Source organism: Bubalus kerabau, chromosome 21 (assembly GCF_029407905.1).
Source record: "Bubalus kerabau isolate K-KA32 ecotype Philippines breed swamp buffalo chromosome 21, PCC_UOA_SB_1v2, whole genome shotgun sequence".
NCBI classification, from domain to species: domain Eukaryota; kingdom Metazoa; phylum Chordata; class Mammalia; order Artiodactyla; family Bovidae; genus Bubalus; species Bubalus kerabau.
In genome coordinates, this window is record NC_073644.1 from 44,923,509 (window position 1) to 44,951,140 (window position 27,632).

The 27,632-nt window shown below is 46.8% G+C and overlaps 1 protein-coding gene across 1 annotated transcript in view; it reads left to right on the forward strand.

Moving 5' to 3' along the window:
- The first annotated feature begins 23,238 nt into the window (after positions 1-23,238).
- The window catches only part of RAB31 (RAB31, member RAS oncogene family), an 80,360-nt gene continuing 75,966 nt past the window's right edge, over positions 23,239-27,632 (forward strand). Inside the window, exon 1 of the mRNA XM_055559718.1 lies at positions 23,239-23,399. Within this exon, the coding sequence (XP_055415693.1) occupies positions 23,361-23,399 (39 nt within the window). The 5' untranslated portion in view covers positions 23,239-23,360. The remainder of the gene's footprint in view (positions 23,400-27,632) is intronic.

Consider the following 27,632-nt stretch of genomic DNA (forward strand, 5'->3'; position numbering starts at 1 on the left):
TAATTCAATTAGCTTTTGAACCAAGCACTCTACTTGTGTACCCTTAGTAGATAGAAGGGGGGGAGAAAAAGAACTGCAGAGAAATTGTGGATTTCCTTAGTAGTTTTGTCATTGAAAAGGTATTGATTTAGTGATGTTGGAACTATTTTGTGTGTATTGAAGGATACGTGTGTTACGGGTTCTTGGGAATCATGGGAAAGGGAAATATAACTAAGTCATGAGAAAGAAGAGCTGTGGTTCTATTAGCTGTCCACGGGTTTATCTAGGCAAGAATACTGGAGTGGGGTGCCATTTCCTTCTCCAGGGATCTTCTCTGCCTAGGGGTTGAACCAGCGCCTCCTATGTCTCCTGTATTGGCAGGTGGATTCTTTACCACTGAGCCACCTGGGAACCCCTGGTGTCTAAATACTATTCCATATTAAAGGAATCAGGGCTGCTTAGAGAAATAGTTGACTGCAGGTCTGGGGCAGGAAGTATTATAAAAGTGAATCTGAAACCTTTATTGGGTCAGATAACTTATTAAATATAAAGGGAAAAGATATCTTAAATGGAGAAGTCTGGCGGACACCATCTGCACTGAGTTAGCATCACTGCTACTGCTAAGTCACTTCAGTCGTGTCCAACTCTGTGCGACGCCATAGACGGCAGCCCATCAGGCTCCCCCGTCCCTGGGATTCTCCAGGCAAGAACACTGGAGTGAGTTGCCATTTCCTTCTCCAATGCATGAAAGTGAAAAGTGAAAGGGAAGTCGCTCAGTTGTGTCCAACCCTCAGCAACCCCATGGTAATGGGATAAACTGACATCTGTGTCCCATGCCAGGACACAGTGGGAAGGACAGAGCATTACCTTTGTAATTTTCCTGCCAAACCATTTGACCTGAATCTAATTAGGAGGAAAGAAGGATTCACAGCCAGATTGTGGAAGATATTCTATAGGACAACTAGCTCTTCAAAAGTGTCTAAAATCTGAAAGATAGAAGGAGACAGGAAGCTGGATTATCAGTCCTGGGTGTTCTTTGGAAGGAATGATGCTAAGGCTGAAACTCCAGTACTTTGGCCACCTCATGCGAAGAGCTGACTCATTGGAAAAGACTCTGATGCTGGGAGGGATTGGGGGCAGGAGGAGAAGGGGACGACAGAGGATGAGATGGCTGGATGGCATCACCGACTCGATGGACGTGAGTTTGAGTGAACTCCGGGAGTTGGTGATGGACAGGGAGGCCTGGCGTGCTGAAATTCATGGGGTTGCAAAGAGTCGGACACGACTGAGTGACTGGACTGAACTGAACTGAATATAAAGTTAGTTATCATAATTGTTGCCACCTGATGTGAAGAGCCAACTCATTGAAAAAAGACTCTGATGCTGGGAAAGACTGAGGGCGGGGGAGAAGGGATGAGAGGGTTGGATGGCATCACTGACTCAATAGACACGAATTTGAGCAAACTCTGGGAGATAGGGAAGGGCAAGGAAGCCTGGCATGCTGCAATCCATGGGGTTGCAAAGAGAAGGACATGACTTAGCGACTGAACAGTGACAACATGTTAACTATCTCTGGAACAGTAATATTATTGTAATTTTATATAAGAATGTTTTGTTCTTGGGAGATACAGGCTAAAGGACTTAAATGATGGTTAATTTACTTTATTTAAATATATATATATATATATATTTCAGTACTTCCAGACTCCTGGATTTCATGGGCCAAAATAAGTTTAAAGATAACAATATATACACACACATAAAACAAAATAAACCAAAAAATGGGGGAACTGATACAAAGCTGATATAAACCATTTTAAAAAATTCATCTATTATTTTATCTGTTATGTCATTTAAAATGTCATTTTAATGAAATAGTGACCTCAAAGGAAAAGGCAGTCTATTATAGCAGGGTGAAAATTTTTAAGCTGGCTGCCTTCATCCGTGTGAACGCACACATTGCTTTCGTGCACTGCAGACAAATGAAAATGGTGGCGGCTGGTGTGGCCCCTGGACAGGTGATGGGGCCTCCTGGTGAGGAATCGCATCAGCAACATTCTGGCTGGGCAGCTCTGCTTCCAGGCTCCAGGAGAGAGAGGAGGAAGTGACACCCTTCCTCCGGAACCTATCCCACTGGACATCTCGCCGAGTATGAGTCTTATGTAGAGGAGATGTAAGCGGCGCTCGGGGCTCCCACTCTGCTTCTGCGCTTCTGAATGCAGCACATCAGAATTTAGCCAGTTCAGTTTTTCCCCTTGGATGAGGTAAGATATGAATCCAGAAAGAAACAAGCTGGGAACCTACCTTTCCCCCACTTTAATGAATATGCTTGTGACATCTGCAGGCTGTCGTGTTTTCCTCAGTCGTCTCTAGATCTAACACGCCCATCTTTCAAACATCCTTCTTAAGCTGTGGGTTGGTTACTTGATTTTTTTCACTTTTAAGTTTTCTTTATATAGCACTGAGAAGGTATTCACCCCATCTGTAATTTCTCTAAGTCTAGACTTTGAGATCACCCGATGCCGGGAGCCAGTGTGAGGAACTCCGCCCGTGGCAAAGGTCATGAGGAAGGAGGCTCGCATACGCAAAGGCGGGATCGAGCCTCAGGAGTTCCCCTGGATATTCTTGAGCATCTACCCCCAAAAGCAGAGTCTGCCTACTTTACTGCTTTGTGTTCTCACCTCTGACTTTACGGGGGCTGTCCCCCACCATCATCTCGCTCTCTCTGAAAAGGAGTTAACTTACAGCTCCAGTTAATAAAGTTCTTGGGCATAATAGGAGTATTTAAATTCAAACCCCTCAGATGGCTCTCTAACTTGCCTGACAAGTTTACCCGGACTCTAACAGCTATGCATACGATTGTTTACAGTCTCCTAACCGCAAGAGATAGGGGAAGCTTAAGATATTCAAATAGCTTAGAGCCTCTCGGAGCGTTAGAAGCTGTCAGAATAAAACCAGTAGAAGATTTCATTGATGAGCCAATGCTTGCTGCCAAGTTTCCACATCCCCTGTATTATATCCTTGAATATGTATTAATTAATATAGTTGATATGTAGAAAAAATAAGTAGTGGCCTTGGTGTTAGCAACTTTAGACCCTTAAGGTAATATTTTCTTTCCTTTGTTGTAAACCCACTGCACCTCTGCCCTATAGGAATGCAACTTTATCTAACACCTTCGGAGGATGGCGCCAAACTTTAAAATAATTACTCTTAGAGAAAATAAGTCTTATGGTTGACAAACCTTTGTCAGAGTCATAAAATGTTAATAGGCCTTCTGGCCAGAAGATGATGTAAATCACCTAAACCATTTGTATACGATAAATTTGCAAAAAAGAAACCCTGGTTTCGATAAAGATCAAAGACTGCTGACTTTGCATGATTTCACATCCCCTATTATCCTCTATGTGCAACTTAGGGTATAAAAGCCCCTGTTGAAAATAAAGCTATGGGCCTTGCTCACCGAAGCTTGGTCTCCCCATGTCATTCTTTCTTTCACATTCTGGCTGAATACCCATCTGGAGCACGGAGATCCTCTGTGACCACTTGTTTGCCTGGGCTTCTAAGACCCACTCGAGAAGGTGCCTAAGGTGGGGCACCTTCCGCTATTCGGGAGGGTGCCTGCGGCCTCCGTGGTCAGAGCTAACCTGATGTCACGGGTTATATTGATTTTCCACGTAAACCAAGTTATTCAGCCTCTTTTCTCCGCAGAATTTTCCTACTGAGCTATCCTCATTCTATTACTCTTTATATCTTTGATTAATATTTAATTAAAGCTATTGTATCCAGTTTGCCAAAGCCGTCTCCCCTTCGAATTCCCTGGATCAGCCGGGGCTGGACCCTGGCAACTCGAACTGTTTCTACAGCTCTAGTTAGTGCTTGTTTGTGTGTGTTGTGTGAGTGTTTGTGTGGTTGTGCACATTCGTGCTAAGTCACTTCAGTTGTGTCCGACTCTTTATGACCCCATGGACTGTAGCCCGCCGTGCTTCTCTGTCCATGGGGATTCTCCAGGCAAGAATACTGGAGTGGGTTGTCATGCCCTCCTCCAGGGGGTCTTCCCAAACCAATGATTGAACCCACATCTCTTACGTCTCCTGCATTGGCAGGGGGCTCTTTACCACTAGTGTTACCTGCGAAGTAAGGTAACTGCACATGTATGTTAAAATCATGAGGCTGAAATGTAGGTTTGCTTTCCTTGAAAATGCTTCACATTGTGCGTGTTGGAGACCCTCATCTGCTCAGCAGTGGGGTTTCCGTATTTTCCAGCTTTCTCTTTCCTAGCTGAGCTCTCTAATCTCTGGCTCTTGAACTCTGCAGAAGTCAGGTTCTCCTGGCTGTCCCAGCGTGATGCTACCAGACGCCCCTCTGACGGAGCTTCTCCTGACCCCAGTGTCTTTACAGGCCGAAGACCTCAGACAGAGCAGTTAAACGAGGATATCTTATTTCTGATAATAGACTTGTAAACAACAAGGAAAATAAAAACTAAAAAATCCAAACATCGCCAGTATTACTACTGTCATTCATAAAAGAAAGGGTATTTTAATATCCACAGAGTACAAAAGTCATAGTCTTGGGATAACTTGGGAGCCATGATTTCAGCTGTGACATTGATTGAGACTACAAGAAAGTGCCATACCTGCATTTGGAAGCTCATGTCCAGAACCTCAGCCAGAGGCAACCTTCAGTATCTCCCTGGACAACGTACTTCTTGGGGTTTAGATGAAATACATGACTCAGGTGATGTCTAGTAATGGAGGCACAGCTATGACAAAAGTAAAAAGTGGGAAATCCTCTCAAAAAGGAAGGATGATGTCCAATGGGAGATGAGAGGACAGAGAAAGTAGAAAGGCTCAGGGTGCAGCTTAAGAAAGAGACTTTAAGAAGTATTGCAGTTGAGACCAAAGTTTCTCAAATTTCAGTGTACATCAGCATCACTCACAGGGCTTGTTGAAACACAGAATCTGGGCTCTGATTCAGTGATTTGGGGAGGGGCTTGAGAACTTGCATTTAGGACGATTTTCCAGGTGATTCTGCTGCTGGTCTGAGAGCAGAGCATTAGAGATGCAGAGATTGGGGCTTAGGCAGAGGTGCAGAACTAAGAAAGCATGGTGGGTTGGTCCAGGTAAGATGGGCAGCGGGATTCTGCAGAAGAGCAAATGCCATGTGAAAGAGCTTGGACTTCTCCTGGACAGGCAATGCGGAGCCATGCAAGATTTCTGAGCCAAAGAGTACAATTTAAAACAGAAACGCATGAACAGGAATGAAGTGCTGACACAGGCTACAACACGGACGGACTTTGAAAACATTATGCTCAGTGAGAGAAGCCAGTCACCAAAGACCACATATCCTATGATTCCATTTATGTGAAATATCCAGAGTCAGCAAGTCCGTGGAGACAGAAAGCAGATTAGTGGGTACTAGGGGCTGGGGAGAGGAGGGGGTGAGGAATGACTGCTTAATGGGAATGAGGTTTCCCTTTTGAGGTGATGAAAATGTTCTGGCATTAGATCCTGGTGACAGTCATAACACTCTGAATGCGCTAAATGTCACCAATGGTAAGTTTTATGTTATGTGCACATTTATCATGATAAAAAAAAAACACCCAGTGTCATGTTTCTTACAAAATTAGATTATATCACAATGAATCTGGATATAATTCTAACAGTTAAAATATGTATATTTGTATATATAGAATAGTTATAAGCATTTCTTTTCTCAGCTATTTGTAAGGCCTCCTCAGACAACCATTTTCCCTTTTTGCATTTCTTTTTCTTGGGGATGGTCTTGATCACTGCCTCCTGTACAATGTCATGAACCTCTGTCCTTAGATCTTCAGACACTCTGTCTATCAGATCTAATCCCTTTAGAATTTATTTGCTTTGAATCTATTTATTACTTCCATTGTATAATCAATCGTAAAGGATTTGACTTAGGTCATACCTGAATGGTCTAGTGGTTTTCCCTACTTTCTTCAATTTAAGTCTGAATTTGGCAATAAGGAGTTCATGATCTGAGCCACAGTCAGTTCCTGGTCTTGTTTTTGCTGACTGTATAGAGTTTCTCCATCTTTGACTGCAAAGAATATAATCAATCTGATTTTGGTATTGGCCATCTGGTGATGTCCATGTGTAGAGTCTTCTTTTGTGTTGTTGGAAGAGGGTGTTTGCTATGACCAGTGTGTTCTCTTGGTGAAACTCTGTTAGCTTTTGCCCTGCTTCATTACTCGAAGGCCAAACTTGCCTGTTACTCCATGTATCTCTTGACTTCCTTCTTTTGCATTCCAGTCCCCTATAATGGAAAGGACATCCTTTTTTTGGGTGTTAGTTCTAGACGGTCTTGTAGGTCTTCATAGAACCGTTCAACTTCAGCTTCTTCAGCGTTACTGGTCAGGGCATAGACTTGGATTACCATGATATTGAATGGTTTGCCATAGAAATGAACAGAGATCATTCTGTCATTTTTGAGGCTGCACCCAAGTACTGCATTTTGGACTCTTTTGTTGACTATGAGGGCTACTCTATTTCTTCTAGGGGATTCTTGCCCACCCATTCTAGTCCGTTTTAATTCACTGATTCCTAAAATGTTGATGTTCACTCTTGCCATCTCCTGTTTGACCACTTCCAATTAACCTTGATTCATGGGTCTAATACTCCAGGTTCCTATGAAATATTGTTCTTTACGGCATCAGGCTTTACTTCCATCACCAGTCACATCCACAATGGGGAGTGTTTTCGCTTTGGCTCTGTCTTTTCATTCACTCTGGAGTTATTTCTCCACTCTTCTCCCAGTAGCGTATTGGGTACCAACCGACCTGGGGCGTTCATCTTTCAGTGTTATATCTTTTTGTCTTTTCATACTGTTCATGGGGTTCTCGAGGCAAGAATACAGAAGTGGTTTGCCATTCCCTTATCCAGTGGACCACATTTTGTGTAGAACTCTCCACCATGACCTGTCCATCTTGGGTGGTCCTACATGGCATGGCTCATAGTTTCATTGAGTTAGACAAGGCTGTGGTCCATGTGATCAGTTTGATTAGTTTTCTGTGACTGTGGTTTTCATTCTCTCTGCCCTCTGACTGATAAGGATAAGAAGCTTACAGAAGCTTCCTGATGGAAGAGACTGACTGGGGTGGGGGTGGGGGGGAAACTGGGCCTTGTTCTGATGGGCAGGGTCATGCTCAGTAAATCTTTAATCCAATTTTCTGTTGAGGTGTGGGGCTGTGTTCCCTCCCTGTTGCTTGACCTGAGATCAAACTATGGTGGAGGTAATGAAGATAATGGTGACCTTCTTCAAAAGGAAAACTAAAGAGCCTCTTGATGAAAGTGAGGGAGGAGAGTGAAAAAGTTGGCTTAAAACTCAACATTCAAAAAACTAAGATCATGGCAACTGGTTCCATTACTTCATGGCAAATAGATGGGGAAACAATGGAAACAATGAGAGACTTTATTTGGGAGGGCTCCAAAATTACTGCAGATAGTGACTACAGTCATGAAATTAAAAGACCTTTGCTCCTTGGAAGAAAAGCTATGACCAACCTAGATAGCATATTAAAAAACAGACATTACTTGGCCAACAAAGGTCCGTCTAGTCAAGGCTATGGTTTTTCCAGTACTCATGTATGGATGTGAGAGTTGGACCGTAAAGAAAGCTGAGCGCCAAAGAACTGATGCTTTTGAACTGTGATGTTGGAGAAGACTCTTGAGAGTCCCTTGGACTGCAAGGAGATCCAGTCAGTTAATCCTCAAGGAAATCAGTCCTGAATATTCATTGAAAGAACTGATCCTGAAGCTGAAACTCCAATACTTTGGCCACCTGATGCGAAGAACTGACTCACTGGAAAAGACCCTGATGCTGGGAAAGATCGAAGGCAGGAGGAGAAGGGGATGACAGCAGATGAGATGGTTGGATGGCATCACCAACTCGATGGACAGGAGTTTGAGCAAGCTCCAGGATTGGTGATGGAGAGGGAAGGCTGGCATGCTGCGGTCCATGGGGTCACAAAGAGTCGGACATTACTGAGCAACTGAACTGAACTGAACTGATAAGCATTTCAGGATTCAGATCAGATCAGATCAGTCACTTAGTCGTGTCCGACTCTTTGCAACCCCATGAATTGCTGCACGCCAGGCCTCCCTGTCCATCACCAACTCCCGGAGTTCACTCAGACTCACGTCCATCGAGTCAGTGATGCCATCCAGCCATCTCATCCTCTGTTGTCCCCTTCTCCTCCTGCCCCCAATCCCTCCCAGCATCAGAGTCTTTTCCAATGAGTCAACTCTTCGCATGAGGTGGCCAAAGTACTGGAGTTTCAGCTTTAGCATCATTCCTTCCAAAGAAATCCCAGGGCTGATCTCTTTCAGAATGGACTGGTTGGATCTCCTTGCAGTCCAAGGGACTCTCAAGAGTCTTCTACAACACCACAGTTCAAAAGCATCAATTCTTCAGCGCTCAGCTTTCTTCACAGTCCAACTCTCACATCCATACATGACCACAGGAAAAACCATAGCCTTGACTAGATGAACCTTTGTTGGCAAAGTAATGTCTCTGCTTTTGAATATGCTGTCTAGGTTGGTCATAACTTTCCTTCCAAGGAGTAAGCGTCTTTTAATTTCATGGCTGCAATCACCATCTGCAGTGATTTTGGAGCCCAGAAAAATAAAGTCTGACACTGTTTCCACTGTTTCCCCATCTATTTCCCATGAAGTGATGGGACCGGATGCCATGATCTTCGTTTTCTGAATGTTGAGCTCTAAGCCAACTTTTTCACTCTCCACTTTCACCTTCATCAAGAGGCTTTTGAGTTCCTCTTCACTTTCTGCCATAAGGGTGGTGTCATCTGCATATCTGAGGTGATTGATATTTCTCCTGGCAATCTTGATTCCAGCTTGTGTTTCTTCCAGTCCAGCGTTTCTCATGATGTACTCTGCATATAAGTTAAATAAACAGGGTGACAATATACAGCCTTGACGTCCTCCTTTTCCTATTTGGAAGCAGTCTGTTGTTCCATGTCCAGTTCTAACTGTTGTTTCCTGACCTGCATACAGATTTCTCAAGAGGCAGATCAGGTGGTCTGGTATTCCCATCTCTTTCAGAATTTTCCACAGTTTATTGTGATCCACACAGTCAAAGGCTTTGGCATAGTCAATAAAGCAGAAATAGATGTTTTTCTGGAACTCTCTTGCTTTTTCCATGATCCAGTGGATGTTAGCAATTTGATCTCTGGTTCCTCTGCCTTTTCTAAAACCAGCTTGAACATCAGGAAGTTCACGGTTCACATGTTGCTGAAGCCTGGCTTGGAGAATTTTGAGCATTACTTTACTAGCGTGTGAGATGGGTGCAATTGTGTGGCAGTTTGAGCATTCTTTGGCATTGCCCTTCTTTGGGATTGGAATGAAAACTGACCTTTTCCAGTCCTGTGGCCACTGCTGAGTTTTCCAAATTTGCTGGCATATTGAGTGCAGCACTTTCACAGCATCATCTTTCAGGATTTGGAATAGCTCAACTGGAATTCCATCACCTCCACTAGCTTTGTTCGTAGTGATGCTTTCTAAGGCCCACTTGACTTCACATTCCAGGATGTCTGGCTCTAGGTCAGTGATCACACCATTGTGATTATCTGGGTCATGAAGATCTTTTTTGTACAGTTCTTCTGTGTATTCTTGCCACCTCTTTTTAATATCTTCTGCTTCTGTTAGGTCCATACCATTTCTGTCCTTTATCAAGCCTATCTTTGCATGAAATGTGCCTTTGGTATCTCTGATTTTCTTGAAGAGATCTCTAGTCTTTCCCATTCTGTTGTTTTCCTCTATTTCTTTGCATTGATCACTGAAGAAGGCTTTCTTATCTCTTCTTGCTATTCTTTGGAACTCTGCATTCAGATGCTTATATCTTTCCTTTTCTCCTTTGCTTTTCGCTTCTCTTCTTTTCACAGCTATTTGTAAGGCCTCCCCAGACAGCCATTTTGCTTTTTTGCATTTCTTTTCCATGGGGATGGTCTTGATCTCTGTCTCCTGTACAATGTCACGAACCTCCATCCATAGTTCATCAGGCACTCTATCTATCAGATCTAGGCCCTTAAATCTATTTCTCACTTCCACTGTATAATCATAAGGGATTTGATTTAGGTCATACCTGAATGGTCTAGTGGTTTTCCCTACTTTCTTCAATTTAAGTCTGAATTTGGCAATAAGGAGTTCATGGTCTGAGCCACAGTCAGCTCCTGGTCTTATTTTTGCTGACTGTATAGAGCTTCTCCATCTTTGGCTGCAAAGAATATAATCAATCTGATTTCAGTGTTGACCATCTGGTGATGTCCATGTGTAGAGTCTTCTCTTGTGTTGTTGGAAGAGGGTGTTTGTTATGACCAGTGCATTTTCTTGGCAAAACTCGATTAGTCTTTGCCCTGCTTCATTCTGTATTCCAAGGCCAAATTTGCCTGTTACTCCAGGTGTTTCTTGACTTCCTACTTTTGCATTCCAGTCCCCTATACTGAAAAGGACATCTTTTTTGGGTGTTAGTTCTAAAAGGTCTTGTAGGTCTTCATAGAACCGTTCAACTTCAGCTTCTTCAGCGTTACTGGTTGGGGCATAGACTTGGTTACTGTGATATTGAATGGTTTGCCTTGGAAACGAACAGAGGTCATTCTGTCATTTTTGAGATTGCATCCAAGTACTGCATTTCGGACTCTTTTGTTGATCGTGATGGCTACTCCATTTCTTCTGAGGGATTCCTGCCCACAGTAGTAGATATAATGGTCATCTGAGTTAAATTCACCCATTCCAGTCCATTTCAGTTAGCTGATTCCTAGAATGTCGACATTCACTCTTGCCATCTCTTGTTTGACCACTTCCAATTTGCCTTGATTCATGGACCTGACATTCCATTGCTCTTTACAGCATAGGACCTTGCTTCTATCACTGGTCACATCCACAGCTGGGTATTCTTTTTGCTTTGGCTCCATCCCTTCATTCTTTCTGGAGTTATTTCTCCACTGATCTCCAGTAGCATATTGGGCCCCTACTGACCTGGGGAGTTCCTCTTTCAGTATCCTATCATTTTGCCTTTTCATACTGTTCATGGGGTTCTCAAGGCAAGAATACTGAAGTGGTTTGCCATTCCCTTCTCCAGTGGACCACATTCTGTCAGATCTCTCCACCATGACCCGCCCGTCTTGGGTTGCCCCACAGGCATGGCTTAGTTTCATTGAGTTAGACAAGGCTGTGGTCCTAGTGTGATTAGATTGACTAGTTTTCTGTGAGTATGGTTTCAGTGTGTCTGCCCTCTGATGCCCTCTTGCAACACCTACTGTCTTACTTGGGTTTCTCTTACCCTGGGCGTGGGGTATCTCTTAAAGGCTGCTCCAGCAAAGCGCAGCCATTGCTCCTTACCTTGGACGAGGGGTATCTCCTCACCGCTGCCCTTCCTGACCTTCAAAGTGGGATAGCTCCTCTAGGCCCTCCTGCACCCGCACAGCCCACGGCTCCTTGGATGTGGGGTTGGTCCTCCCGGCCACTGCCCCTGGCCTCGGCGGTGCAGTTTTATATATAGAAAAAAGATCAGAAATAACTATGTGAGCATGTGTGTGTATTTTGGATGATGAATGTAATGTGATTTCCCTCGTGTTAAAGTTTAAAATTTTTTTTCAATAAATATGCAGATGCGTGTATGTGTACACACTCAGTCCTGTCTGATTCTTTACTACCCCATGGACTGTAGCCCACCAGGGTCCACTGTCCATGGGATTCTCCAGGCAAGAATACTGGATTAGGTTGCCATTTCCTCCTCCAGTGGATCTTCCTGACCCAGCGATCAAACTCGAGTCTCTTTTGTCTCCTGCATTGACAGGCAGATTCTTTACCACTGAGTCACCTGGGAAGCCCTAATATGCAGATAAGTTTAGTTCAGTCATTCAGTCATGTCTGACTCTTTGCAACCCCATGGACTGCAGCATGCCAGGCTTCCCTGTCCTTCACCAACTCCCGGAGCTTGCTCAAACTCATGTCCATTGAGTAAGTGATGCCATCCAACCATCTCATCCTCTGTCGTCCCCTTCTCCTCCTGCCTTTGGTCTTTCCCAGCATCAGAATCTTTTCCTAATGAGTCAGTTCTTTGTATCTGGTGGCCAAAGTACTGGAGCTTCAGCTTCAGCATCAGTTGTTCCAATGAATATTCAGGACTGATTTCCTTTAGGGTTGACTGGTTTGATCTCTTTGCTGTAGAAGGGGCTCTCAAGAGTCTTCTCCAACATCACAGTTCAAAAACATCAGTTCTTCAGCACTCAGCTTTCTTTATAGTCCAACTTTCACATCCATACGTGACTATTGGAAAAACCATAGCTTTGACTAGATGGACCTTTGTTGGCAAAGTAATGTCTTTGCTTTTTAATATGCTGTCTAGTTTGGTCATAGCTTTTCTTCCAAGGAGCAAGCATCTTTTAATTTCATGGCTGCGTTCATCATCTGCAGTGATTTTGGAGCCCAAGAAAATTAAGTCTGTTACTGTCTGTTTTTGCCCCATCTATTTGCCATGAAATGATGGACTGGATGCCATGACATTAATTTTCTGAATGTTGAGTTTTAAGTCAGCTTTTCACTCTCCTCTTCCACTTTCATCAAGAGGCTCTTTAGTTCCTCTTCACTTTCTGCCATAAGGGTGGTGTCATCTGTGTATTGAAGGTTATTGATATTTCTCACGGCAATCTTGACTTCAGCTTGTGCTTCATCCAATCTGGCATACAGCATGATGTACTCTGCATATAAGTTAAATAAGCAAGGTGACAGTATACAGCCTTGATGTGCTCCTTTCCCAATTTGAAACCAGTCCATTATTCCATGTCTGGTTCTAACTGTTGCTTCTTGACCTGCATACAGATTTCTCAGGAGGCAGGTAAGATGGTCTGGTATTCTTATCTCCTGAAGAATTTTCCACAGTTTATTGTGATCCACACACTCAAAGGCTTTAGCATAGTCAATGAAGCAGAAGTCGATGTTCTTCTGGAATTCTCTTGCTTTTCCTATGATTCAAAGGATGTTGGCAATTTGATCTCTGGTTCCACTGCCTTTTCTAAATCCACCTTGAACATCTGAAAGTTCTCCATTCATGTACTCTTGAAACCTAGCTTGGAGAATTTTGAGCCTTACTTTGCTAGTGTGTGAGATGAGTGCAATTGTTCTTAGTTTGAATATTCTTTGGCATTGCCTTACTTTGGGATTGGAATGATAACTGACCTTTTCCAGTCCTGTGGCCACTGCTGAGTTTTCCAAATTTGCTGGCATATTGAGTGCAGCACTTTCACAGTGTCATCTTTTAGGATTTGAAATAGCTTAGCTGGAATTCCATCACCTCCTCTAGTTTTGTTCATAGTGATGCTTTCTAAGGCCCACTTGACTTCACACTCGAGGATGTCTGGCTCTAGATGAGTGGTCACACCATCATGGTTATCTGGGTCATGAAGAACTTTTTGTATAGTTCTTCTGTGTATTCTTGCCACCTCTTTTTAATATCGTCTGCTACTTTTAGGTCCATATCAGTTCTGTTCTTTATTGTGCCCATTTTTGCATGAAGTGTTCCCTTGGTATCTCTAATTTTCTTGAAGAGATCTCTGGTCTTCCCCATTCAATTGTTTTCTTCTATTTCTTTGCACTGGTCACTTAGGAAGGCTTTCTTATCTCTCCTTGCTATTCTATGAAACTCTGCATTCAGATGGATATATCTTTCCTTTTCTCCTTTGCCTTTGGCTTCTCTTCTTTTCTCAGGTATTTGGAAGGCCTCCTCAGACAACCATTCTTCTTCTTGGGGGTAGTATTCTTATATAACTGAAACCTAAAGAAGGAGAAACAGCAGAGTACCAACTCCAGTGTAATTCCACCAAGAATAACTCAGAGGCTGGGGGGAAGGGATTGAGCCTGTGCTTTGGGGCAGGTCTGGGTCTCAGATGTGAGACTCTGGAGGGCACAAGAGTGAGGAAACAGGCCATCTTGAGCAGAAGTGATGATCATCCACCACCAACCCCCAAGAGTATACACCACAGTTTCCCCAGAGACCTCCTCCAGGATATCCAGCCTCCCTCTGGTACTTCTCTTTGGGTGTTTTCCTCACCGAGGTGTCAGCATGTCCTAGGATTTCATTCATTCATCCATTCATTATTCAACCAGTATTTACTGAGCACCAACTGTGTGCCCCGGTGCTTCATCCATGGAGTCAAGGTGCAAGCACACAGCTGTGTCAATCCAACCAGCAGGGCTGGGTCAGCACACCAGAGTTTTTCAGGGTTTCTCTCTTTCATTTTCTAAAAACAGATTTTTTTTTCGCTTCTGGTCTGTGCTCCAGCCCCCTCTCTCAGTTCCCTTGGGTGGGGAAGAAGTATTTTTGCCTCTTTTTGTTTTCACTTCTCTGGATGATGCCCCGAGTCAGGCTGGACACTGCAGGCAGGACAGGTTCCAGAGTGGTGGTCATCTGTGAAGTGGTGTTGTCTATGAAGTCTCCCCAAGCGGTGACTCCTCCTCCTGGGTCCACACCCCACGTGGGAGCCTGGCTGGTTTACTCTGAGTGACTCTTCAGCTTTGATGCACCTCTGCTTCTGCACCAGCCCTTTCTCTCCAGTTATGACACTTCCTGGCCTCTGGCTTCAACCTCATAGGCCACGTCTTTTCTGCTCTGGGCCTGGATCTGTTATCTCCCATTTAATTTTTCTGTCATTATTGCCCTCTCCTCACAACACTCATGTGGCCCAAATGGACTTGCATATTCATGGGTTCTCACACTCTGATATGGCCTTAGAGGTTCAGGAAACAGTCTATTTCTTCAAAGGATCATAGCCAGAGGTAAGTTTGGACTGTGGCCTCCTGATGCCGGGGCCTCCTTGGTGACTTTCTGCATCTCTAGCTCCTGGCTTCATGTCTGGCACACCATGGGTGCCTGGTTTCAGTTCAGTTCAGTCACTCAGTCGTGTCTGACTCTTTGCGACCCCATGAATCGCTGCACACCAGGCCTCCCTGTCCATCATCAACTCCCAGAGTTCACTCAGACTCACATCCATCGAGTCAGTGATGCCATCCAGCCATCTCATCCTCTGTTGTCCCCTTCTCCTCCTGCCCCCAATCCCTCCCAGCATCAGAGTCTTTACCAATGAGTCAACTCTTCGCATGAGGTGGCCAAAGTACTGGAGTTTCAGCTTTAGCATCATTCCTGCCAAAGAAATCCCACGGCTGATCTCCTTCAGAATGGACTGGTTGGATCTCCTTGCAGTCCAAGGGACTCTCAAGAGTCTTCTCCAACACCACAGGTCAAAAGCATCAATTCTTCAGCGCTCAGCCTTCTTCACAGTCCAACTCTCACATCCATACATGACCACAGGAAAAACCATAGCCTTGACTAGACGAACCTTTGTTGGCAAAGTAATGTCTCTGCTTTTGAATATGCTGTCTAGGTTGGTCATAACTTTCCTTCCAAGGAGTAAGCGTCTTTTAATTTCATGGCTGCAGTCACCATCTGCAGTGATTTTGGAGCCCCCAAAAATAAAGTCTGACACTGTTTCCACTGTTTAGCCATCTATTTCCCATGAAGTGATGGGACCAGATGCCATGATCTTCATTGGGTGCCTGGTTTACATCTGGGGAAACAGAGTCAAGACCAGTATATATGTACATGGGTGGCAGACTCAGGGCAAAGGAAAAAATCAATGAAGTGTTGTATTAATTGTTGTTGTTCAGTCGCTCAGTTGTGTCTGACCCCATGGACTGCAGCACACCAGGCCTCCCTATCCTTCACTATCTTCCAGAGTTTCCTCAGACTCACGTCCATTGAGTTGATGATGCCGTCCAACCATCTCATCCTTTGTTCCCGCCTTCTCCTTCTGCCGGAAATCTTTCCTAGCATCAGGGTCCTTACCAATGAGTCGGCTCTTTGCATCAGGTGGCCAAGTATTGGAGCTTCAGCATCAGTCCTTCCAATGAATGTTCAGGGTTGATTTCCTTTAGGATTGACTGGTTTGATCTCCTTGCTGTCTGAGGAGAAACAGAATCAATAAGATGTATAAATACAGAAAGATTTACTGTAAGGAATCTGTAGGGTTGGCCAGCAGGCTGGAGACTTGGGGTGGAATTACAGTTCAAGTCTGAAGACTGTCTGCTGGCAGAACCTCGAGGAGATCAGTCTTTCTCTATTAAGCTCTTCAGCTGACTAGATGAGTTCTGCTCACATAATGGAGGGTTATCTACTTCATGCACAGCCTACTAATTAAAATGGTCATCTCATCTAAAAATACCTTCACAGAAACATTGAGAATAATTTTAAAATTTATTTAAATTTAAATATTATTTAAATTTATTTTTAATTTATTTTTTAAGGTAACATTGATTTATAGCATTATATAAGTTTAATGTGTATAACATTATATTTTCTACTTCTGTGTACAACTATAGCATGCTCACCGCTAGAATGATGCTTGACCAAACACCTGGGTACCATGGCCTTGCCAAGTTGACACATATAATTAACCATCTCGAATATTATTGTTGGGTTTACTGTTTGCTCTTTAGGTAAGAGCCCTAGGGCAGTAAGAATAACATGTGAAGTGGAAAATGTTGTGTTTCATAGACATGATCTCATTTGTTCTCCTTGGGAGGGACTTCCCAGTCTTGCAGAGAATTCTGACATTCCACGTGCGGTCCTAGTCCCCTCGGCACTTCTGAGTTTGTAAGCATGCTGACAGCACCTCCTCTCTCATCTTTGCAGCTAATTCTTTTTATTTATTTATTTTGCAGCACTTCACAGTGTGTGGGATCCTAGTTCCCTGACCAGGGATCGAACTGCGCCCACCTGCAGTGCCCACCTAAGGTGGAGTCTTAACCAACAGACAGCCAGGGAAGTCCCTGCAGCTAATTCTTGGTTCTCTATGTCAGTCCAGGTATTTTCCTTCCTGCTCTGCTTGCCACACACCCCTGCCAATGCCTCAAACTAAAAACCAAGTACACCTGAATGCAAGATGTGGTAGTTAAGTCACTAAGTCGTGTCCGACTCTTTGCAATCCCATGGACGGTAGCCCACCAGGCTCCTCTCTCCATGGAATTCTCCAGGCAAGAATACTGGACTGGGTTGCCATTTCCTTCTCCAGGGATCTTCCCAAGCCAAAGACTGAACCTGGGTCTCCTGTATCACAGGGAAATTCTTTACCATCTGAGCCACCAGGGAAGCCTGAAGTAGCTAAAGTGCTCACTGAATAGCCTGTCTGGGCTGGAATCCCAGGCTGGCCGCATGGGCACAGCTTCACAGAGACCATCTGCCTCCGTTGCAAGGACAATAGCACCTTCTTCTAGGCAGAAGGAAGTGAGATGCTGGGCAGGGTTGCACCTGGTACCTAGCTGACAGTCGACACTCTGTAAGTGTTCATGCTCATCGTTAAGGGTCATTCTCTCTTCCAGACTTCCATGTTCAAAGGGGAGAATCTCACTAGTGACCCTGACCTAATCTTTCAGGTCCCGTTTCCACCCCTCCTATCCCTCTATATAAAAATGTCATATTTTTAGCAGAGAGCTTTCAGATTTTTTATCCTTCTCCCCCACCAGAATCCAAAAATAAGCTTGATGAGAGTATACATTTGCTTATGGAGAGTAACAGAGAAAATAAACAAATATTGCTTCAGAGAAACAACGTGTGACACCCCTGTGACAGAATGACTGTGAGGATACATACATGTGTATGCGCCAAGTCACTCAGTCATGTCTGACTCTTTGTGACCCTGTGGACTATAGCCTGCCAGGTTCCTCTGTCCATGGGATTCTCCAGGCAAGAATACTGGAGTGGGTTGCCATGCCCTCCTCCAGGGGATCTTCCCCATCCAGGGATTGAACCCGCATCTCTGCATCTTCATGGCAGGCGGGTTCTTTACCGCTGAGCCACCAGGGAAGCCTGGTGAAGGTATATAAACATACATAAAGAAGAACCATGTAAAGACACACACACACACATAAAGAAAGAATGTGTGACTCCAAAGGCCCAACAGTGGAGTCCAGCCAGTGTGAATGGGCACTGCTCCTTCTGCCCCACTCACCGCAGCATGGAGTTTTAGGTTTTATGATTTGCTAGTTTGATAAGTGGAAAATGATTTCTTGATGCTTTAATCTGTATTTTTCCTCACTTCCAAAGTTGAATACTTTCTTCATATATTCATTTCCAACTTGTGAATTGCCTGATCATGCCTGTTCATTTTTTTAAAAGACTTTTTTTTTAAGAGCAGTTTTTGGTTCATAGCAAAGTTGAGAGGAAAATACAGAGATTTCCCCTATGCCCTCTACACTGACACATGCACAGCTTCCCCCTTATAGACACCCCTCAGCAGAGGGTACACTTGTTACAACTGATAGCCTACATTGACACATGATAATCATTCAAAGTCTGTCATTTATATTTTACTCTTTGTGCTGTTCATTCTATGGGTTTGGATAAATGTATGACATGTATCCATCATTACAGTTTCATGCAGAGTATTTTCACTGTCCTAAAACTCCTCTGTGCTCTGCCTGTTCATCCCTGCCCCCTGACCCCCAGTAATCTTTTACTGTCTCCATAGCTTTACCTTTTCCAGAATGTCATAATCACCCAAATACATAGCCTTTTCAGATTGGCTTCTTTCACTTAGTAATATGCACTGAAATGAGCTCCATGTCTTTCATAGTTTGATAGCTCATCCCATTTTAGTTTTGAATACTATTCCATTGCCTGGATGGACCACAGTTTATTTATCCATTTGCCTTCTGAAGAACATCTTGGTTGCTTACAAGTTTTGGCAATTATGAACAAAGCTGCTGTAAATAGCTGTGTACAGAGTTTTTGGGGTGAATATGTTTTCAACTCCTTTGAGTAAATATCAACGAGCATGATAATGGATTGAATGCTAAGAGTATGTTTAACTTTATAAGAAGCTGTCAAACTGCCTTCCAAAGTGGCTGCACCATTTTGCATTCAGCGATGCAATGACATTCTAGTTGCTCCACATCCTTGTCAGCATTCGGTATTGTCACTGTCTGGGATTTTGGCTATGCTGACAGGTATGCAGTAGCTGCTGCTGCTAAGTCGCTTCAGTCGTGTCCGACTCTGTGTGACCACATAGACGGCAGCCCACCAGGCTTCCCCGTCCCTGGGATTCTCTAGGCAAGAACACTGGAGTGGGTTGCCATTTCCTTCTTCAGTGCATGGAAGTGAAAAGTGAAAGTGAAGTCGCTCAGTCGTGTCTGACTCTAGCGACCCCATGGACTGCAGCCCACCAGGCTCCTCTGTCCATGGGATTTTCCAGGCAAGAGTACTGGAGTGGGGTGCCCTTGCCTTCTCCATGCAGTAGCAGTACCGCACAATCCACCAGTCACGCTCCTTAGTGTGAGTTGCAACAACCTGGCGTGACTTAACTGTTTAACATGCAGAGCCGATTCTTGCATCATCTTATACTCATGGAAACTTATTTACTGCAAATCTCTTTCTAAATCTACCTCACATATACATTTTATGTATTACCTAAGTGATATTTACCACTGCACACTGTTAAAGATAACCGAGTAAAGATATCCGTTTGCTTAATCATTCCCAAATGTGAAGAGATTTCAGTTGTTTCACCCCTTTAATATCATGATGTATGCAGCTGTCCTCTTCCATCTCAGCAGAGATGTCTTTTTGTTTTTCAAATGTATCTGTTTTTTTGTGTGCATGTCTGTTTGTGCACAGCCAGGCTTCTATTTGCTCACTTTTCTGTGTGTTTTTCTACATTATTGTCTGAAAGAGGATTTGCTGGATCAAGCAACATGGTCAGTTTTATGACTGTTATTAACTAGATTAAAAAAAAAGAATGGGACAATTTTTCCTGTCCCTTGGTAAACTTTTACTAAATAATATTTGTTGGTGAATTACTCATTTCTTTTAGAAGAAATCCCCACCCAGAACCATCTGAGGTGAGGTCCAGGGTGAGTATTCAGGTCAGCCTTCCTGTTATGTGGACACACCAGTCCTGGGGTTTCCCAGATCTCCAGACCCACCAAACAGGGGTCTCATTTGAATTACATGAAAGGCCAGAGACTCTGCAGGGAAAAGTCCTACATAGACTGAGGTGAAAAGATTAATTTCTAATCACCTTTCTTTTATGTGGCATAGCCCCATTCCCCCCGCTCCCAATCTAGTCATTTTCACACCCTGGTGACACAGAGGTGACCCCAGCTTCATCTATAGGTACCTCTCATACAGATAGATAATTCCGTTATAAGTTTAGACCCTGACCAGTTGTAAAAGGGATTTAGTAGCTAATTATGTTTGTCACCAGCAAAGTCCATTAACAATAACCGGGAAATAAAAATAGAATCTGAGTGATGGAATAAAGCCTAACCTTGTTTCTGTGCTGAGTCTAGTCCCCTGGCTCCCAGGGCACTGTGTGCAAAGCCTGGAGCTGGACATCTCAGACCGGGGTTCCTGGCACAAAATGGTGGCGACGACGTCTCAGCTCAGGGACCTGTGCAGAAGCTCCGCCCCCAACTCTGAGTTGCCATGGCGGGCCGTGTGTAAAGATGCTGCACCCACCACTGCCATCTGGAGCGAGGGCAGCAGCTGTGCCTGGATGCCTGAGAGAACCCCGCCCCCTCCCCCCAAAGCAGCCCAGCCCTGCTGTTGGCAGAGCGGGTGTTCTGGAGCATGACCTCCCATCTCTCCATGTTTTGATTAAAGAGTCAAGCTTTCCTTTGCTTCTGAACTGAACCTGGCTTCAGTTCTACTGGCTCCAAGGACACTGGGCAGGACCCTCACGGGGGACAGGAGGGCAAGTGAGCTGCTGAGTCAATGCTAGAGAGCCCTGAGTAGAGCACGTGCAAGCCCAGGCAGAGACCTCTCTGGGAGGTGGCTGCTGAGCACATCTCTGGAGGTTGATGGGTTCTGCCAGCAGGCAGAGAAGAGGCTGGTTTTGGCCCAGCGTTATCACAAGATACACTTAAGAGTTAAATTGCATCTTGTAAGTGCCACCGAGGACTTCACAGCAGTGAAAACCATAAATTCAAATTAGCCCAATGACCTTTTGGTTTACAAAGATTTCACAGGAAACTTTTGCCTATTCCATCTTTTAAAAATTTGATAAGCCCTCAGTTACATACCATTGGATTTTTATCTCTGCTTAAGTTACATCAGAACCTCTTAGCATTTGCAGAGAATTCCAGAGGAGTCAGGCTGGGCCCTTCTGACAGTCATCCTAGAGTATGATAAACACATTCCTAGGGAACATTATACCTTTAACAAGTGGAGACCTACCTTGGACAGACACTCCCCAAATGCGTCTGGGAGCAGCCACTGTCTCTCCTGCCTGGGAGAGCCTGGTGCATCACTTTAGGGTGATCCCTGGGACCAGAGTTTCCTCGAGGCCAGATCTTAAGCCCCCAAGGATGACTTGGCCCAGGAGAGGGTATAAGTCCATGATGGTGGTCCACAAAGTGTTGGCACTTTGTGAAGAGCTCGCCTGGTCAGAATGAGACATGAGTGAGGAGATTTTAATGGGGTGAGTGTGGGGAGAATAAAACAGATGGGTGATTCTCAGGGGGAAAGCCCGGATCAGAGACTGCGAGGGGGGAACTAAGAAACCACACAAGCATGGCAGACACCAAGGCCAGCGCAGAAGCGAGCGGAATGGGAGGAATGAAAGAAAAACAGGGCATTGGATGAGAAATTCTGCCAGCCTACTTATCTGGGGTGGTCCTGCCCTCAGGGACCTATTGCAGTGTTAATGGAAACGCCTCCCACCCTGGTTTGGCTAACTTTCAGGAAGTGAGAACTGGGTTGGTTGACTTTGGGGAAGTGAGAAGCAAGGCCAAAGGGAAGCAGTAGGACGCGGAGATTCAGGCTGTTCTGCCAGGGATGTGAGTTGGCCTTGCCAGAGCTGCCTGACCATGGCCGCGCTGCGGCTGCGTGGCGCTTGTCCTCTGCTCAGCGGATCTGAAGACAGGAGGCCCAGTGCCCAGTGCCCAGTGCTGGGAAACTCTGGGCAGGCCTCTTTTCATCCTGTCCCTGCTTTAGATACTAAATCAAGGACAGGTATCTATACAATAATCTCCATGCTGAATAAGACCTATATTTCATCCATGGCTACTTTTTGAACAATTTAGTCCTGATTTATGTGAGTGGGTGATCCTCCAAGCCTGCCCAAGCCTGGGGAAGCTACTGCCCTGGGGGATTCACTGCCAACGGTCAGGGCTTTTCTTTGAGAGAAGGGCACTATTTTGACTCTGGCCTTTTAGAATTTCTCTCTGGAGGTCGTGATTGGACGTTCCCACAGCATGGGGTCACCTGGGTGGTGGGTAGCTTCAACGTGGCATCAATAGGAGCAAAACCCAGATAATCAAGGTGGGGCGGTGGTTCACTGGAGAACTGCAAGGTCAGGACAGAGGCCTGAGAGTTTGGTTAGGGGATAAAGTTTAAAGAAAGTTGTTTCCAATCTGAAATGCCACACCTAACTCAAGTACCTATGTCCAAAAGGCTGACGTTTCTGTAGTGGATGAGGTGTGCGCTCCACCGTGGAGACAAGCCCGCAGACCCCCAAGCCCGCCTCGGAAGGATGCAAAAGGTCCGCCAAGCCACCTGTTTCTAGCCGGGGGTCTGAGGCCGGGGGTCTGACCCCAGGCCGCAGCATTTTCTGTACCCTGCATAGCAGCTTCCTGCCTACAATGCGCTTCCCCTTTCAGACACGGACCAGCCTGCTTTGGGGGGAGGAATAGGCCTTTGCTTCTAGAATCACTTCCGATGACATATGGAAAAGCGAACGTGGGGCTGAGACTGGCAAGCGACCTGGGGGTGCACTGAAGCACCCTCCCCACCGCACGAGGAACGGCGGGAGAGGCGGGCTGCATGATCAGACCCTCCTTCCATCCGACTGCCTCTGTCCAGTGCGCTTAGGCTTCAAAGTGCTCCCCGCAGATCCAGGGTGGACAACATCCCCTTTACCGAGGGGGATGCAGTGTCCAGTCGTGGGCCCCCGCCTCCGCGGGCCGGACCGGTCCTGCCTTCACCCCGTGGCCTGGGAGCGGGAGGCCGGGGGTAGGGTGAGCTCTGCTGAGCCGGTCCGAGGCCGGGCTGGCCGGAAGGAGGAGGCCCGGTGCCAGGACGCCAGGGGCACTTGGGCGGGGGCCCGGGGGCTGACGCCGTCAGGGGCGGTCCTGGGAGCCGGCTGGCGAGGTTCCCCGCACCCCCGGGAGGAGCCGGCGGCGGCCACGTGACCCTCGGCGCGGCCAGAGGCCCAGAAATAGCAGCTGCCGTGGATCCGCCCGCGGGCGGCGCGAGGGGAGGCGGGGACCGCAGGAGCCGGCTGGCGGGGCACGGAGCGTAGCGGCCCCGGAGGATGCGGAGCCCCTGCCCGGCCCGGCCCCGAGCTCATGATGGCCATCCGAGAGCTCAAAGTGTGTCTTCTCGGGGTGAGTCCTGCGCCCCTGGGGCCGCGCGCCCCCCCTACTCCCAGCGCCCTCTTAGTCACCCTCCTCCCTGCGCTCTCCTCGTCCCCACTTCCCCGCGCCCCCTTTTCTTCAACTTCCCCCGCCCCGCCCCCTAACCAGCCCCCCGGCCCCGATGTCTGTGCGCCCCCCGTGTCCCCTGCGCGCACCCCCCTGGCCGGCCCGCATCCTGTCCCGGCCCCGCCGGTCCGGTCCGAGCCTCTCTCGGGTGCTTCCTGGCTCGTCCCCTCGCCGCGCCGCGTTCCCGGAGCCCTAGTCCTCTCGGGCCGCGCCGGGCCGGGGACCCCTGCGCGGTGACACCAGGCCAGGACCCCGCCTCCGTGGGCTTTCTCCTTCGCCTTTAATAATTTCCTTCCGGCGGAAACTTTAAGTTACTCAGCCAAGGCGCGGAATCCTTTTGCCTCCTGGGGGCAATTAGTTTATTTACTTTTTTAAAAAAGAAAACAGAGCTCAACTCGGGGTGAAAAAATGCGCGCGAGGGGACGACCTGGCGGGAACGTAGAGGGAGAACGCACCGTAGAAAACTTTTCGTGCTGCGGATCAGGGCAGGACGACAGAGTCTTCCCCTGTCCCCACTTCCCCTCCCGAAGTGGGTCCTTCTGAGCCCAAAGAAACGTGGAAGAAGCCGGAAACAAAGACAGACACAAACTCCCCAGTGGTGCGGACCTGCCCCCGGGGAGTGCTCAGGGAATTCAGCTGGCGTTTTGGATCGCTCGCTCTTGGGTACCCACACCACATTCCGGAATTGCTTCTTTGGGAAGAGCTGGTTTTCAGCCCTGGTTTTAGCAGCTTTTGGCACAGACGGCTAGTGTTCAGCCCTTGGCAGTTCTGGTCTCCCAAGAAAACAGTTTCCGAAAAAAGCAGCAAAGGTTGGACCGGTTCTGTTTATATCAAAGCAGTGCTAACTGGTCTGTCAAGAGGGTTGTGCAGAAGCAGATAAAGAGGGAATGGTTCTAGCTTAGGGCCGGATTGCCCCACACCCTGAGGCTGGGAAAGATTAAGGGCAGGAGGAGAAGGGGGCAACAGAGGATGAGATGGTTGGATGGCATCACTGACTCAATGGATATGAGTTTGAGCAAAGTCCAGATGGTGAAGGACAGGGAAGCCTGGCGTACTGCAGTCCATGGGGTCATAAAGAGTGGGACACGACTGAGTGACTGAACAGCAACAACAAGGGTCTGTCTGGACTCCCTGGAGGCCCTCCTGGAACCTGGGGAGGTCTGGCCTCACTGTTCTTTGCTAAAGCCCCATTTACACTGTTGTCTGGTTGGCCTTGGTCTCCTGATTCATCCAGGGGCGTCAGGCAGAGGCCCTCCCTCCTCTGCCTGCCCGCATGTTGGGCCATGGCCTGGATCTGGTGGATGCTGTCCCGGCCTCCCTCTGTTGACCTTTGTCACAGTTGCAGGGGTAGGTGTCACCGCCAGGCTCTCTAACATAAGCCAGATACAAATTCCAGGAATCTCGTGTTTTCCTCCTGAGGAGTCATTTCAGCCTCCAGGAAGCGCTTCAAAGACTCAGAAGGTCGGGTCCCCGGGAACCAAGAGGCAACTTTGACGTGTGTTGTGTGTGTCAGGATTGGCCTTGTGAATAAATAAAGTCAGAAATGATATGCTTGTCCCAGCACATGAATTATGTTCAATTTTTCTGCTTATAGATAAGTCTGTTTCCTTCTACAATCAGGTAGAAGAGCTCTGATCCAAAGCAGCAAGCCTGGGTTCTTATGCTGTCCTGCTCACTGGCTGTGCAGTTCTGGAAAAGTATCTTGATCACGGTGTCTGTGAAATGGACGTAATAACATCTTCCCGTTTAAGGCAGAGGACTAGAGCAGACGATCTCCTAAGATACACAGTGCCATTTCTTGCTACCCTGTGACTCCAGGATGATAATTAGCAAGCCTGGGAGATGAGAAAGCTGGGGGAAGCCCTTGCACTACTTTTTGCCTTATCTCTAAGGATGGAATGCACTTGTTCAGTGACTTCCTGGAGACAATGCCTCTCCCTGTGTGCTGGTCCTTTGCAGAGTCCCAGAGGTAGGAGGCTGGGCTTGAAAGAAAAGAACAGCCCCACAGCAGTTCAGGAAGATAAATCTGAGCAGATGAAGACTTTGAAGTTTCAATCCCATCACCCTGTATCTGTGGTCTTCTTTTTTTGAGGGGCTCTAGGTTTTGTTCTTGTTCAGATCAGAAGCCATGTCTTTGAAATCTCGGAAAGGGCCATTGCTCTTATTATCATACCAAGTAATGTGTCTTAAGTCCCCCGGTTTGGCTGGTCCCATCCTGTGTGTGTGATAGCTAGGTTCTCAGCTGCTCCTGAAGCAGGGTGATGCTCTGGGTGAGATAGCACTGTTGCTGATGGTGGTTTAGTCGCTGAGTCATGTCTGGCTCTTTTGTGACCCCATGGACTGTAGCCCACCAGGCTTCTCTGTCCATGGGATTGTGTAGGCAAGAATACTGGAGTGGGTTGCCATTTCCTCCTCCAGGGAATCTTCCCTACCCAGGGATTGAACCCAAGTCTCCTGAATTGTAGGCAGATTCTTTTATCGCTGAGCCACTAGGGAAGCCCTGAGATTCCACTGGGTGTGGCCAAAGCCAGTCTAACTGCTGGTTTGCTCTCTTGGCAGATCCACAGGAGAGAGAATCCTGTGGATCCGCCCCTGGAAAAGAGATTCAGTGCCAAGCTCACAATCCTCTCAGAATTTTAACAGGAGCCCTGGTTCCTCTGTTCTTTGTATGGGAGGCCTGTCTTTTGTGGATGAAGTGTTGCATATAGTCAACACTCAGCTTCCTATTTCAGCCACTTCCACACCTTCCTGAAATCTCAGGCCCTTGCAGCCACGCCCGCTGCCAGCATCACTGTCAGCCCAGTTGAGCAGGTGATGGGAGTGGGACCGTTTAGCCTTGCTGGCTCACCCGAGAGGCTGAGGGGCTGGTCCTTTAGTGCCTGGTGATTGTCCCTGGCACTCGGTGATCACTGGGAGACCTGTTTCCCATTTAAGGCCGTGGTTGTGCTCAGCTCGGGTGGTGCAGGCGTACCCTGCTCTGAGCTAAAGGTCCCCATGTGGATGAAGATTCCGGACCCGAGGGTCACTTGCAGCAGGTGGCAGCGGAGTGTGCCAGGTGGAATGCACCTGCGCTTTTCAGAGCCCTGCTGTTAGGCCCTGGGGTTCAGAACCCTGATCTCACTTCTCTTAGTGCGTGCTCCCACGTGCAATCACAGCCATCTGTGGAGCATTCCCCAAATGCTTTGTGCTCTTGGAAAAATGAAGGACCGAGAGCGTGGGCTTTATTTAGGCTACCTGTTACAAATTCTTGGCTCTCGTTGTTTCCATGGGAGGACTTGGTCATATTTCTCCCATGCCTTCGTGAGTGCCCTTCCCTGGGATTACCCCGGCTGCCTTGGGATCGAGCTGGGCAGCAGACTGTCCGAGCTGGACTCTTAGGACCCATGAATCTCACTCTTGCCAATTAAAGTGCCAATCTTCCCGCTTTGTGAATCTCAGTTAGTATTATGAAACACGTAGCTAAAAAACAACTCCATTAAAAACAGAAAAGTATGTTTAAAAAAAAAAAGTAACAAAAACAATATTGAGGCAGCAGCTGTTCCAACCCCAAAAGTGGAAAGCGTCCCAGTTTGCGTTTTTAACACACATCACCACGTGGCAAAAAGCAGGAGGGGGGAGAGAGAGAGAGAGAAAGAGAAGGGGAAGGAGGAGTAGGGCCAGGGGAGGGGGAGAGGTGCTTTCTTTTCTTTTATTATTTCCTCTGGGTGTGCGCACTTAAAAACTGCTTCCGAATGGAATCCCAAAGAGATTTATATCTGGATTTCGGTTGTCTTGACGACAGTTTAGAGATTTCTGCCACTTCTTCCGCAGGCGTCAGGGGCCTGGTTAGGCCTCTCCTCTGGCCTCTGTTCAAAGAGCAGGCAAGTCCCTGGTATTCGCTGTGACATCTGGGCGGTGAGGACTTCACCAGAGAGGGCTGAGGGGTCCCCGGGGGCACCAGGACCCACGAGGCTGCTCACAAGAAGCAGATCAGCCTGACCTGTGGACCCTGGCCTGGCTGCTCTGGGTGAGGGTGAGCACCCCTTACTGACAGTGTTCTGTAAGATGATGTGAACGTGTGGGGTCCTCTCGGAAGGAACACATGCAGAGCATGGGGAGGAGCCGCCCAGGCAACCGTCAGTGTTGTCTAAGTCGGAG